This window comes from Anabrus simplex, chromosome X, assembly GCF_040414725.1.
Source record: "Anabrus simplex isolate iqAnaSimp1 chromosome X, ASM4041472v1, whole genome shotgun sequence".
Lineage (NCBI taxonomy): Eukaryota > Metazoa > Arthropoda > Insecta > Orthoptera > Tettigoniidae > Anabrus > Anabrus simplex.
In genome coordinates, this window is record NC_090279.1 from 187,543,949 (window position 1) to 187,557,861 (window position 13,913).

Consider the following 13,913-nt stretch of genomic DNA (forward strand, 5'->3'; position numbering starts at 1 on the left):
GATATTTTGTGAAAGTGAAATTCAGGCTTCAAGAGAGAAGACGTCATGGAAGACTTCATCCTCTCGGAAGATAAGTATTATCTAGTAATATCTGACTAATTAGGGAACCAAGGACTTAATAGCCAGACAAAATATTGTGTAGACTAGGAAATTCCCTAAACTCAAGAATCCAGTAACATTCAGAGTTGTATATAATTGTATATAATTGTACAGTGAATTTGGGCAATTTCAATATACTAATTCTTGGCATTAAGCCACCTTAACTTGGTGTTATCATTGTAGAGTATAGTGCATTTTAGAACCCTTTCCAGTCCCCAGCTTGCCATATCCTTAGGATATGACAATGTTGTAAGGTTATGTATTCTTAAACTTCAGTTTAAACGGTAGATGAGTGGCAGTAAAATTAATCTCTAGTTAAACTTAAGATTAAGTTTTATAATACACGCCTAACAGATAAACCGAAGTTTAAACTGAACCAACAGTTTAAACCTCTATTATAATACCGGCCCTTACAAGGAAAACATGAAATAAATAATCTTAACCATGTTTTGGTTGCACCTTTTAGCAACTTTTTTCAGTGCCAGCGCCCTTTTGCACCTTATCTCAATGTCAGAACCTTTTGTGCTAAAAGCATTAAAATCATGCTTTTGTTCCTGTGTGCTGCATTTTATTGCCATAAAAATTAAGCAAAGTATTTTAATCTACTTTTCTCCTGTTGACTTTTTTATAAATGAACAAATTCCCTATTTTCTGTATGTTTTTTTACAAGAATTTGTGGTCTTCTGAGTGATATATTACTTTTGCTTCAGTGCATTCACGTTAGGAAAAAACTTTCAGATTAGTTTGCACTCAATGAACTCACATTAGGCAAAAGGTCCATTGATCAATTTGTTCCTCATCGTACTACAGGAAGAAAAGGAGTGAAGTGAAGTTAAACTGATCAATTAGCATCCCTCAATCAGTATCGTTGACTGTTGGAGTGAGGAACAAATTTAAACTGTTGTCATTTTTCACCCCAGAGTACATTGACACTGTGGCTAGTGTGTAGTGTCTGTCATTCATCATTGTTGCCGATATTCAGCATGTCAAAACAGGAAATGAACGTTGAGAAAATGCATCGTGATGTTAAACAGTTTAGTGCAGATGATATTCAAAGTGATGGGTCTGTTCTGAGGTGCAATGTTTGTGATAGTTCAGTAACAATTCATGAAAAACACCAAAGTAATCATGTCAAGCAGCTTATAGGTAAAAAAAATGAAATGGCGTATGGCTTTTAGTGCCGGGAGTGTCCGGGAACATGTTTGGCTCGCCAGGTGCAGGTCTTTCAATGTGAATCCCGTAGGCGACCTGCGCATCATGATGAGGATGAATGACGATGAAGACGACACATACACCCAGCCCCCGTGCCAGAGAAATTAACCAATGATGGTTAAAATTCCCAACCCTGCCGGGAATCGAACCCGGGACCCCTGTGACCACAGGCCAGCACGCTAACCATTTAGCCATGGAGCCGGCCAGCATATAGGTGAAAAATAAGGAAATATAAGGTAGGGAAGGTGGTCTGAGACATCAGTTTATTGAATTTCTTACTAATACTATAAAGACATTTGGGTCATGTGATTTTCCACTTTCAGAGCTTAATGACCCTATTATGAAATCTGTTCCAGATGTGAACACTTTACGAAAATCATATCTTCAGCTTCTGTACACAGAAAAATGAAAACAGATCAGGCAAGTACTAGCCGATAATCCAGTTTTTTCTTTCTTTCCCCCTCCCCCCAAATGAAACCATCAATAGGCAGAACAGGTAGGTTCTGAACACTTTAGTAACACAACTAAAAGGACAGCAAGTGTAACCCACATACTTTCTGAACAAAGCAGACAATGCTACTATGATGCAAAATTTCAGCAATGCATCGATTGTATTGCAGCTTGAAGTAACTGAAAAGTGGCTAGTGCTCCTCTCTTATTCTCCTCCCTTCTCTCTTTTTCTCTCTGACTTGATTAAATAATATTTCAGCGTAGTTGTTTTACTACAAACAGTACAAATGATTCCCATATATATACAATTTCTTGAGCTCTCATATCTCGAAGTATTTCATGAAAAGTGTTTCATAAATTTTTTGCCTGAGACTCCCCAACCCCAGTTCGGGAACAAAAAAAGAGGATAAGACTTTGCTCACCATTTGTCTCGGAAGTGAAATTGGAACAAGCTGTTAGTGATCTTGGCTCCACTCTGTCCACTGAAGACAAACATAGACTCCCTAGCAACAGCGACAGGAAAATTGCAGCATGTGGGTGGGCAATCCCCAGTCTGAGACACCTCTTCCCAAGACTTGGTGTCTCCCTGAAACATCACGAGTATACAGCAAAGATGAACACACACACACACACACGCACGCACACCCACACACACACACACACACACGCACACACACGCACACGCGCGCGCGCACACACACACACACCCTGTGTGATACAAAAATAATAATAAAACTTTTTTTTTTTACAATTTGCTCTTGTAAAGATGGGATATGGGATAGGAAAGGGCTAGGAGTGGAAAGTCAGAACATTCATCTATTGATCAACCCTTCAAAAGCTTCAAGCCATTTTATAAAGGAAGCCTTCAACCATCTGGCAGGCATGCACTGTAATAAAGAACAATACCAACTCTATTTTAATAACAACTGTGTTCACATCTGCTGGAAATGTGCAGTTTATAGTACTTTCGATGAGTGAGTGAAACAAAACTAAAATATTGAACTAACTGCTTCTAATACTATAGGCGAGGGACTGAACAGAAATGTTCATAATTCTGTAATAATCTTACGAGTGATTGAATGTTATTTGAGTGAAAAGAAAAAAGAAAACTGACTGCATTTCTCATTTTTTAAAAACAAGACTGGTACAAAGTGTAACATGCACCGGCTGTCGTAACAAAGAAAAGCATGCCTACAGGAGGGCTAAAGTCCATGCCTCCAAAAATAATTCATAACCATACTTTGAGGTATTTTGAATCCCACGTCATCACTGTAGAACAGTGAGCCCATCTTGTTAAATGCTGCCCTATTAGCAAATTTTGCGTGCAAGATCCAAGTTGCCTGATATGATACATCCAGTGGTACTTTAAGGGCCGATTGCAGAAACTAGTTTTAAGCCTTAGACATCGTCTACCTAACCAACGCCTAAATCGTTCACGATCTTCCATTGCATAACCAATGTTCAGTCGATGTTTAACTAGACATCCCTTAAAGTTTCAATTTTGGTTTGAAAATGGATACAGAAGTATCTTTCATGCAACTCTTTGCTTGTCGCAACCAATGAAATTCGCCGGTGCGTGCGCCGAATGCCAGTCAGCTGTTTGTCTTCCTACACATTACTCAAATATGGCTGAGCATGACTTGCCCACAGATAAGAGAATCGCTTTCGGTGGAAATTAAATCTCATCATATTATCGACACTAAAGCGACACGGCACCGTACGGGGAAGTGTAGCTTTCATTATAGCGTTGTTACAGTGAGTGTAATCTACTCATAAATACGGTAGCTTCGACGAAGGGAAGATGAAGCAATAGTAATGTGTAACCAAGTGTGTTGTATGGGCCATATAGATGTAGCTTGCATTCTGGAGATCGTAGGTTCGAAACGCATCATCGGCAGCTGTGAAGATTGTTTTCCGTAGTTTCCCTATTTTTACACCAGGCAAATACAAGGGCTGTTATTATGGCCACGGCTCTTCTTCCTCAGTCCTCTTTAAACGATAATCACCACCACTTGCCTTTTCCTATCTGATAGTTGCCGATGATATATATATAAAAATCCCATAAAACCTACTTTTTAGTTTTCACTATTATGTGTGTTTACTTGGCAGTAAATATAAGTGAATCCCTCCTGATTGATATATGTGACAGCCCTCAGACGATCGGGACACATAATTCTGATATGTATGTAGTCGAAGTGACCTATAATTCCATGGAAATTACCTCATGTACATAATAAAATATATCGGTTGCCAAGAATTGTATTCAAGTTGACAGTTACCGGACTGTCACTTTGTCAGTCTCAAGAAACAAGTCTCTCGTAAAGCGAAATCTTATTTTATTGTTATCTCCCCATGCATGTCAAACGAATTGCTGCGATTTAGCAGCGGGCGACCCACAGAGAGGCCGTCGGACTAACCTTTCTTTCCGAAATCGTTTCAACACGATCATACAAATTACATATTTTATGGTACACAACCTCTAATTGTGATTCACTCCTCTCATTTGAGGTTAAACAGTGCTCTCGGCAGTGTTTAAACATGACCGGTTGAACATCGGTTTTAGACAGTGTCTAAATGATAAATAACGTCTCTGCAATGCGGCAGCCATGCTTAGGCATTGTTTAACCGTAGACATCGTCTAAATACAGTTTCTGCAATCGGCCCTAAGTATTCTTTCTATCAACCATGAATTTAAAATGACTTTTCTTTTACAACTGAAAACTAGAGAGATTCATAATTGTTATGGTTTGTAAGAAGTCAAACTGAAAAAAAGAGAGTGACAATGGAGGAATGTAGTGATACATCTCAGTGTGATCGACGGCTACAGACCACTTTACATGACCATATTTATGCTAATAATCCCCACCACCGAATAATCCCCGCACCCTAATTTTAGGAAGGGTCATTTTGAAAAAAATGAAGTGAACTAAAATTCTTTTCATTGAAAGAGTAACGTAGGCATAAACAAACATTTCATATCACTCCTCGAGTTCAACGTGGTCTTTACGCAAATATTAACATGACGGATGTAGCTACTTTGCCTGAAAATACGAGATGATTAAAAATGCATTATCACTGCTATAAAATATATCTGCCATGAAAATTAGCAAGTAGGCCTTCTCACGTGACAAGTATTTAATTAATCTGAACTTGCAATAGGGTCAATTTGCTGTAGATCTGAAGATTCTTTGTCTCTTGCATCACTAGAATCCTCTCATAAATTACTTAAAAATTCGTCACATTCCACATCTAAAATACTATCGAAAACTACGTGACCCAGGAGCGTGTTGACAGCCTGGACGCAAGAAAAACCTGCACCCCAATTTTGTGCCTCAAATTCTTTTTTAAAATATGCGGTGATTATTTGTGTAAATACGTTTTATTTTTTCTGTATTGATGTGAAGTCCCCAGTTAATACCAGCAAGACTGAACTCTCTATAATTTATTATAAATAAATGTTTCCATAAATTTAATCATTCCTTTGTTTTTAATAAGATTTAAAAAGTACGGCGTCCATGGCAGACCTTTGAAGATAACAGAAGATAACAGAGTGCCACGGCTCTTGGCTAATAAGAAATCTCTGCCCAAGAAAAAATATTAAATATATATTACAATTATTAACACTTTTCAATTCAGCTGTCCTACTTGTAATTTTTAAATTAACATTCAATATACTGTTCAATATATTGTTATTTTATCTGAGACTGCAGAAGATCTCGAGAAGTTGCTGAATGGTATGGATGAAGTCTTGGGTAAGGAGTACAAGATGAAAATAAGTAAGTCCAAAACAAAAGTAATGGAGTGCAGTCGAACGAAGGCAGGTGATGCAGGAAATATTAGATTAGGAAATGAAGTCTTAAAGGAAGTAGATGAATATTGTTACTTGGGTAGTAAAATAACTAACGATGGCAGAAGTAAGGAGGACATAAAATGCAGACTAGCACAAGCAAGGAAGAGATTTCTTAAGAAAAGAAATTTGCTCACTTCAAACATTGATATCGGAATTAGAAAGATGTTTTTGAAGACTTTCGTATGGAGCGTGGCATTGTATGGAAGTGAAACATGGACGATAACTGGCTCAGAAAGAAAGAGAATAGAAGCTTTTGAAATGTGGTGTTACAGAAGAATGCTGAAGGTGAGATGGATAGATCGAATCACGAATGAAGAGATACTGAATCGAATTGGTGAGAGGAGATCGATTTGGCTAAATTTGACGAGAAGAAGAGATAGAATGATAGGACACATCTTAAGACACCCAGGACTTGTTCAGTTGGTTTTTGAAGGAAGTGTAGGGGGTAAGAACGGTAGGGGTAGACCAAGATATGAATATGACAAGCAGATTAGAGCAGATGTAGGATGCAGTAGTTACGTAGAAATGAAAAGGTTAGCACAGGATAGGGTGGCATGGAGAGCTGCATCAAACCAGTCTATGGACTGATGACTCAAACAACAACACATACTGTCCTCCTTACCATCAGTGATATGGTCCACATATCATTGAGTCTTGCATTCCCATCATATCCAGCAAAGATCCACAGCTTGCCATCATACACAGCAGCACCATGAGCAGAGCGAGGAACAGGAGTCCTGGGTGATGCACAGCAACCATGAATTAAACAATTTTTTTTTTTACAACATAAAACTTTCACTGAATACTCTTGACTGTTATATACTGCAGGAGGTCAAACTAAAAAAGAGAACAACACGGAGAAAGATATACAACTCACTAGATAGGACACTACAATTTACGAGCACAATATTGTTTCCGTATTGACTTTTTCTTAGTATTCGTTTTGTTAGTATTAGAAAACATATTCCAATTAATAGCTGAAGAAGGTCAAATAGACCAAGACATGTTCTAATATATGTATTTACATCTTTTAAGTAATGAATGGTGGAAAATATATAATATTCCATTTGAGGGATTAATTATTATTTTTATTATTAGACAGGGGGAATGATGTGTATGTATGTATGTATGTATGTACGAGGACGGTTTGAAAAGTTCTCGGAATCACCGCTAGATGTCAGTGCTTAGAGCAATGAATTTCCGCTAATTTCCGCTGCAATAATCACACATCCTTCGTGAGTGAACACGTGGCGTGTCAGTGCTCTAGCTGCAGGAGTGTGGAAGTGACGACTCTTTGCTGTTGTTCCCGCGTAGTGATTTGTGACAATGGAAAAAACTGAGATTCGAGCAGCGATTAAATACTTTGTAAAGAAAGGTATGAAAGCAAAGGAAATTCATGCCGACTTTCAGAACACACTGGGAGACTCTGCTCCTTCATTTTCAACTGTTGCTAAGTGGACCAGCGAGTTTAAATTTGGTCAGGAGAGCTTGGATGATGATCCGCGTAGTGGATGGCCAAAAAGTGTTACTACCCCAGAATTTATCGCAAAAGTGCATAAAATGGTCATGGAGGATCATCGACTGAAAGTGCGGGAGATTGCTGAAGCTGTAGGGATGTCTTCTGAATGGGTATATTATATTTTAACCGAAGAATTGGGTATGAAAAATTATCCGCAAGATGGGTGCCGCGGCTCTTGACATTGGACAATAAACGCACCAGATTGGAAATGTCCGAACAAAGTCTGCCCCGTTTTCAGTGCAACCAACAAGATTTTTTGCGCTGGTTTGTGACTACAGATGAAACTTGGGTCCACTACTATACCCCAGAGACAAAACAGCAGTCAAAGCAGTGGAAACATGCTGATTCACCACCACCAAAGAAAGCAAAGGCAGTGCGTTCGGCAGAAAGGTCATGGCCTCAGTTTTCTGGAATGCAAAAGGCATTCTACTGATAGATTATCTTCCTACTGGCCAAACAATTATGGGGCAATACTATGCAAACCTCCTAGACCAACTACAGGAAAAGATACGCAAAACAAGGCCTGATTTGGCAAGGAAAAACGTAATCTTTCATCAGGACAACGCTCCACTGCACATAAGTGTTATTGCCATGGCAAAACTTCATGAACTGGGGTACGAATTGTTGCCACATCCACCTTATTCACCTGATTTGGCACCATCAGACTTTCATCTATTCCCCAAGCTGAAAATTTTCCTCGGTGGACGGAGATTTTCTACAAGGGAAGAACTGACAGCCGAATTGGAGAGGTATTTTGCAGGCCTGGAGGAATCTCATTTTCGAGATGGGATCAAGGCATTGGAACATCGCTGGACCAAATGCATTAGTCTACAGGGAGACTATGTTGAAAAATAAAAGCAGTTCCACCGAGGAAAGATACCTACATTCTGAGAACTTTTCAAAGCACCTATGTATGTATGTATGTATGTATGTATGTATGTATGTATGTATGTATAGGGTCTCTCTTACAAACCCAGACCGAGCGCACGGCGTTTGTAATCTGCGCTCCACCACCTGCCTCAGCCCAACTTACGTCATGTGCAGCCGCCCTGTTTTAAGCGAGTATGCAAACTTATATAAAATCTTACCTTATAAAAGATGCCGGAAGTGTCATCCTTCATAATGAGGGACTTCATAAACACCATTAGGATTTTCTGCACACCAATAGCGAGAGTTATGACTGCTCACACGATCATTAAGATGAAACCAGGCCTCATCCGTAAAGAACACAAGCTGTGGGTCGAATAAACGATCATTCAATGATGCAAGATACAACTCACAATATCTCACTCTTGTGGCTGGATCAGCAGGTTTTAAACAATGGGCCGGCATAAACCTGTATGGTTTGATGTGTAACAGCTTTATAGCTCTGTGTGCAGAAGAAACCAAAACCCCTACTCGTTGTGCTTATTTTGTAAGTGATTTATTCGGTGACCGGCCAAGATTCGACCAATGTCATCTAGCTTTTCCTCTGTTAAAACTATTCGTGTGCGTGCATGTTTTTTATTGAGCACTGAACCAGTAGTTTCAAATTCATTTACAATTAGGTGAATCTGTGCTCGTGAAGGTAACTGGAAATTGCTGAACAAATGCATTGCATACCTGTCGAGCCAACTCGTACTTAAAATAACTTTCACATACGAAAATACAGTGTTGCAATGATAACTGTCTCACTATGTTAATAGCTGAGATTCAGTCTCGTTATTGATACTAGGTCGAACACGCGCACGCTCCTTGCAAGGTCAAGAACTATGCGCGTGCCTCCTGTACAGCTGCTTAGGTCTCCGAGAGTAGAAACACTGCTGGACGGTCTGGGTTTATATCAGAGATCCTGTATGTATGTATGTATGTATGTATGTATGTATGTATGGACAGCATATGAATATAATACTATTTTATGAAAATAAAGTAGAATCCCTCTTATCCAGCATTAAAATAACCAGCACTACCAAAACAGCAGCACTTTCCCTTGGAAGAGAGAAAAGCTCTCATGAATTCCACGAAACTCTGACACTACAATAGATATTTTTAAATTTTTGCTCTGTATTGACTTATGAATGACAAGTTAATTTATTCCTTTAATGGAATAATTTTTTCCGCCTTTCAATACTTTACAATTTTATTACAAATTTTTTAAAAAAATCTCAGAATGTAGAACATGTTTTGATTGTTTGTGGCCTTCCTCAGCTACAAATACATAAAGTATAAACACATAATAGTTCACATTTGGAAACTTCTTGAAACTAAAAATCAGGCTGCTGTAAATCATTAAAAAGTTGTAATCATTCTGAAACTATTAAATAGAACTCAGAGAGAGTAGGCGAAGCTTTATCTGACCCTGTAATAAGAGGAGAATTTCTCAAGGCAGTATTATTGGACCTTTATGTTTTCTTATATAAATCAATGATATGTGTACAGAAGTGGAATCAGAGATAAAGCTGTTTGCAGATGATGTTATTCTCTGCAGAGTAATAAATAAGTTACAAGATTGTGAGCGGCTGCAGGGTGACCTCGATAGTGTTCTGAGATGGACAGTAGGCAATGGTATGATGATAAACAGGGTTAAAAGTCAGGTTGTGAGTTTCACAAATAGGAAAAGTCCTCTCAGTTTTAATTACTGCGTTGATGGGGTGAAAGTTCCTTTTGGGGATCATTGTAAGTACCTAGGTGTTAATATAAGAAAAGACCTTCATTGGGGTAATCACATAAATATGATTGTTAATAAAGGGTACAGATCTCTGCACATGGTTATGAGGGTATTTAGGGGTTGCAGTAAGTATGTAAAGGAGAGTGCATATAAGTCTCTGGTAAGACCCCAACTAGAGTATGGTTGCAGTGTATGGGACCCTCACCAGGATTACTCGATTCAAGAACTGGAAAAAACCCAAAGAAAACTAGCTTGATTTGTTCTGGGCGATTTCCGACAAAAGAGTAGCGTTACAAAAATGTTGCAATGTTTGGGCTGGGAAGACTTAGGAGAAAGGAGACGAGCTGCTCGATTAAGTGGTGTGTTCCGAGCTGTCAGTGGAGAGATGGCATGGGAGGACATCAGCAGACGAATAAATTTCAGTAGTGTCTTTAAAAGTAGGAAAGATCACAATATGAAGATAAAGTTGGAATTCAAGAGGACAAATTGGGGCAAATATTCGTTTATAGGAAGGGGAGTTAGGGATTGGAATAACTTACCAAGGGAAATTTCTTTGCGATCATTTAAGAGAAGGCTAGATAGGGAATCTGCCACCTGGACTGCCCTAAATGCAGATCAGTAGTGATTGATTGATGATTGAAACTTGTAAATTGTAAAAACATCCTTGCAAATCCTTCACTTATTCAAATTAATTATATGGTTAAATACATTTAAAAAACTTATTGTTTACAAGTTACAGACTTGGACCATCCAACCTTAGAGTGCCATTTAAAATAATCATAACATTTGTTTTGTAGCCTCTGTGGCTCAGGTGGCAGCACGCCGGCCTCTCTCACCGCTACATACCGCGGTTCAAATCCCGGTCACTCCATGTGAGATTTGTGCTGGACAAAGCGGAGGCAGGACAGGTTTTTCTCCGGGTACTCCAGTTTTCCCTGTCATATTTAATTCCAGCAACACTCTCCATTAACATTTCATCTATCAATAATTTATCATTGTCCCAGAGGAGTGCGATAAGCTTCGGCAGCCGGCACATTCCCTATCCTCGCCGCTAGATGGGGGCTTCATTAATTCCATTCCTGCCCCAGTCGAATGACTGGAAAGAGGCTGTGGATTTTAATTTTCATAACATTTGTTTGTTTGGTTTCACTCCATAGTGCTAATAGGCTAACTGTACTGTTAATTAATTAATTAAATAAAATGAATTAATTAAATAAATAGAGAAAGAAAGAAAGAAAGAAAGAAAGAAAGAAAGAAAGAAAGAAACAAACAAACAAACAAACAAACAAACAAACAAACAAACAAACAAACAAAATTTGTCACATAAATCTTATTAAAAAATTAGTTTATCAACCTAGAGCAGGGCCTCTCAGGGTGCATCATGCACTGTGCACGGTGCAAAAGACGACTTTGCTTCGTTGAGCAGAGTGCACACCCCCACTCCTCGATTTGGAGCAATAGCACTGTCTCTCTCTTTCCCCACGCCTGTCTCCCTCTTCCCCGCTTGCTCCGTAGCGCTCCAAATCCAAGCCGAGTTGAGCTGAGCTTAGCCGAGTAGCCCAGAGACAAAGAGTTGGTCCAAGCCGAGTGGGACCGATGCACTGTGCACAGGAATTCGGCGCCTCAGTTTGCACGCATGAGATTTTGGGCGTTTGAGAGGCCCTGACCTAGAGTAACATTTGTAAAAATCCAGCGAGTTCTTAGGTATTCTTAGTTCAGCTCTTGACTACCAGCACTGGCTCTTGGTGTGCCCTGAAGCTCCCTTTTCTCTGAGGCTCTCATTTTACTTCGTGTCTCCAGTTTTGACGAGTGTGCCCTTTATACCTACAGCCAGGTCTGATATTTCTGCCACCTTTGCAGCTGTCCACTGTGGGTCAAACTCTGCAACGGTGTCTTCCCTAGACAGGATGCCTTCCTGTCTACTCTTGCCCTTTCCAGGTGATACCCTCCAGGCCAGTGGGACCCGGGGCTGCTAAGGGCAGGGGCACCTCTCCCTGAGTGTCTTTATGGGAGACATTACCTGATTATTATTGCTCTTTCTGAAGGGAGACAAAGTACTACATTAAGCATATTTCATAAATGAGAACTGAAAATGGTAGTCTGGACTTGTTTTCTAATAATAATGTTATTGGCTTTATGTCCCACTAACTACTTTTACAGTTTTCGGAGACACAGAGGTGCCACAATTTAGTCCCGCAGGAGTTTTTTACGTGCCAGTAAATCTACCAACACGATGCTGACGTGTTTGAGCACCTTCAAATACCACCGGACTGAGTCAGGATTGAACCTGCCAAGTGGAGTTCAGAAGGCCAGTGCATCAACCATCTGAGCCACTCAGCCTGGCAGACTTGTTTTCTACTCTTCTCCAGAACAATGAACTTTTCAGGTGTGTGGTTTACTCTCCTCGCAATCTTTTCTACAGTGTATGCTCAAAATTTCTGTAGCATTGTGTGATGATGACTACAGACCAAAGTGGACGATTTTGCATCTCCAAATCTTGAAGCTAGCTACTCTTTCGACGCTATCAACAATTATTATTTTGGTCTTGTTCATATTGTTTTGTAGTCCTGTTCGAGCACAATTTTGACATGAGAAATGAGCTTGACCATTTTCATCTGATGAGTGCAATGAGTGCAGTATCTTCTGCATAACGTAGGTTGGATATTTTCTTACCACCAACAGAAAATCCGCCATCCAATTTTTCAAGTGCAGCTCTCACGATGTAACTCACCATAGACATTAGAGAGCACAGGTGACAGCATACAGACTTGCCAGACACCTTCCTGGATCCTGAAATTCCCAGACCTTTTGCCATTTACTTTTACCATAGCTGATCTGGCTTGATACAAGTTCCTTACCAGCCAAACCAGATGTGCAGGAGGAACACCCTTTTCCATCACAGTTCACCATATTTTCTCTCATTGAACTCAGTCAAAGGCCTTCCAGTAATCTAAAAAAGCAGGTAAGAAGAAGTAGGTCTTCATAAAGACCTATTCTATGTTAAAACATCTTTAAAATGACATTATTTTATAGCTAGAACTAGAGAAAGTAATTTTTATCTACAAATACATTACCTTCCAAAGAACTTCCATTCAATCCACTGGCCACTACCAAATCGGTACTCAAACAGGTCATTCTTGTTCGTCAAATTGGAGTTAGAATGGATATCCCCAGTGTAGCCTCCAAACACAAACATAGAACACTCATGCACCTGAAGAAGAAAGAGATCATTTCAAATTACACCTTTCACTTCTTCTACAAGCTTACCTACCACTTTAGCAGAATTTTAAACAATTAAACAAGTCCAAATTTATGTGCCAGTAAATCTACCAACACAAGGCTGACGTATCTGAGCACTTTCAAATACCACCAGACTGAGCCAGGATCGAACCTGCAAAGTTCGGATCAGAAGGCCAATGCCTCAACCATCTGAACCACTCAGCCTGGCTTCTGGTTTCCTAAACTAGAAAATAAGCATTCAAAAGAACTTACCACCGCTGAATGGTGGTATCGTGGAGCTGGTGGTGTACCGGTGGAGAAGGCCCTTCCCCAGGATTTCTCCTTCACATCAAAGCGCAGAAGATCATTCAGCATGCTCTTGCCATTATCACCACCAAACACATAAATGGCATCAGAGTATGCCACAACGGTGTGCTTGCTACGTCTGGAAAAAGAAGAGAGAAAGCTTCAGCGTCTTGTGTAGCCATAAGTCAGTCAATTCTCAAATATGTAAACAAAATGAAAGAAGGTATCCAACAATTACACACAAACCACTTACGCATTTCTGATCATTCCAGTGGAGTATTTTTAAAGGAATAATGAACATAAAATAGGCAGGATCATCATCATCCATTTGCCTCATCCAGCTCCCACTGGGTTGAGATGTTTTTGGCACCTTTCCATCTTCCTCTATCCAACTACCATTGTTCCTCTTTAACTGTGTTCCAATCAAAGTTTCTTCTAATTATTCTATTCTTGATTGTTTTAAACCACCTTAGTCTGGGTCTCCCTCTTGCCCTCTCTCCTCCTATCTGGGTCTCCATCACTGCTTCCTCATAACACGTCCAAACCATCTAAGTTTATCCCTCTCCATCCTGCCGTAAAGCTTTTCCACTCCAATTTCCTTTCTAACGTCC

The 13,913-nt window shown here is 39.7% G+C and overlaps 1 protein-coding gene across 1 annotated transcript in view; it reads right to left on the minus strand.

Annotated features, from left to right (window-relative positions):
- The window catches only part of Lztr1 (Leucine zipper like transcription regulator 1), a 108,859-nt gene that overhangs the window by 35,199 nt on the left and 59,747 nt on the right, over positions 1–13,913 (minus strand). Inside the window, exons 3-6 of the mRNA XM_067158676.2 lie at positions 13,270–13,441; positions 12,852–12,988; positions 6,234–6,348; positions 2,184–2,347 (exon numbers count right to left, since the gene is read on the minus strand). Coding sequence (XP_067014777.1) covers positions 2,184–2,347; positions 6,234–6,348; positions 12,852–12,988; positions 13,270–13,441 — 588 coding nt within the window. The remainder of the gene's footprint in view (positions 1–2,183; positions 2,348–6,233; positions 6,349–12,851; positions 12,989–13,269; positions 13,442–13,913) is intronic.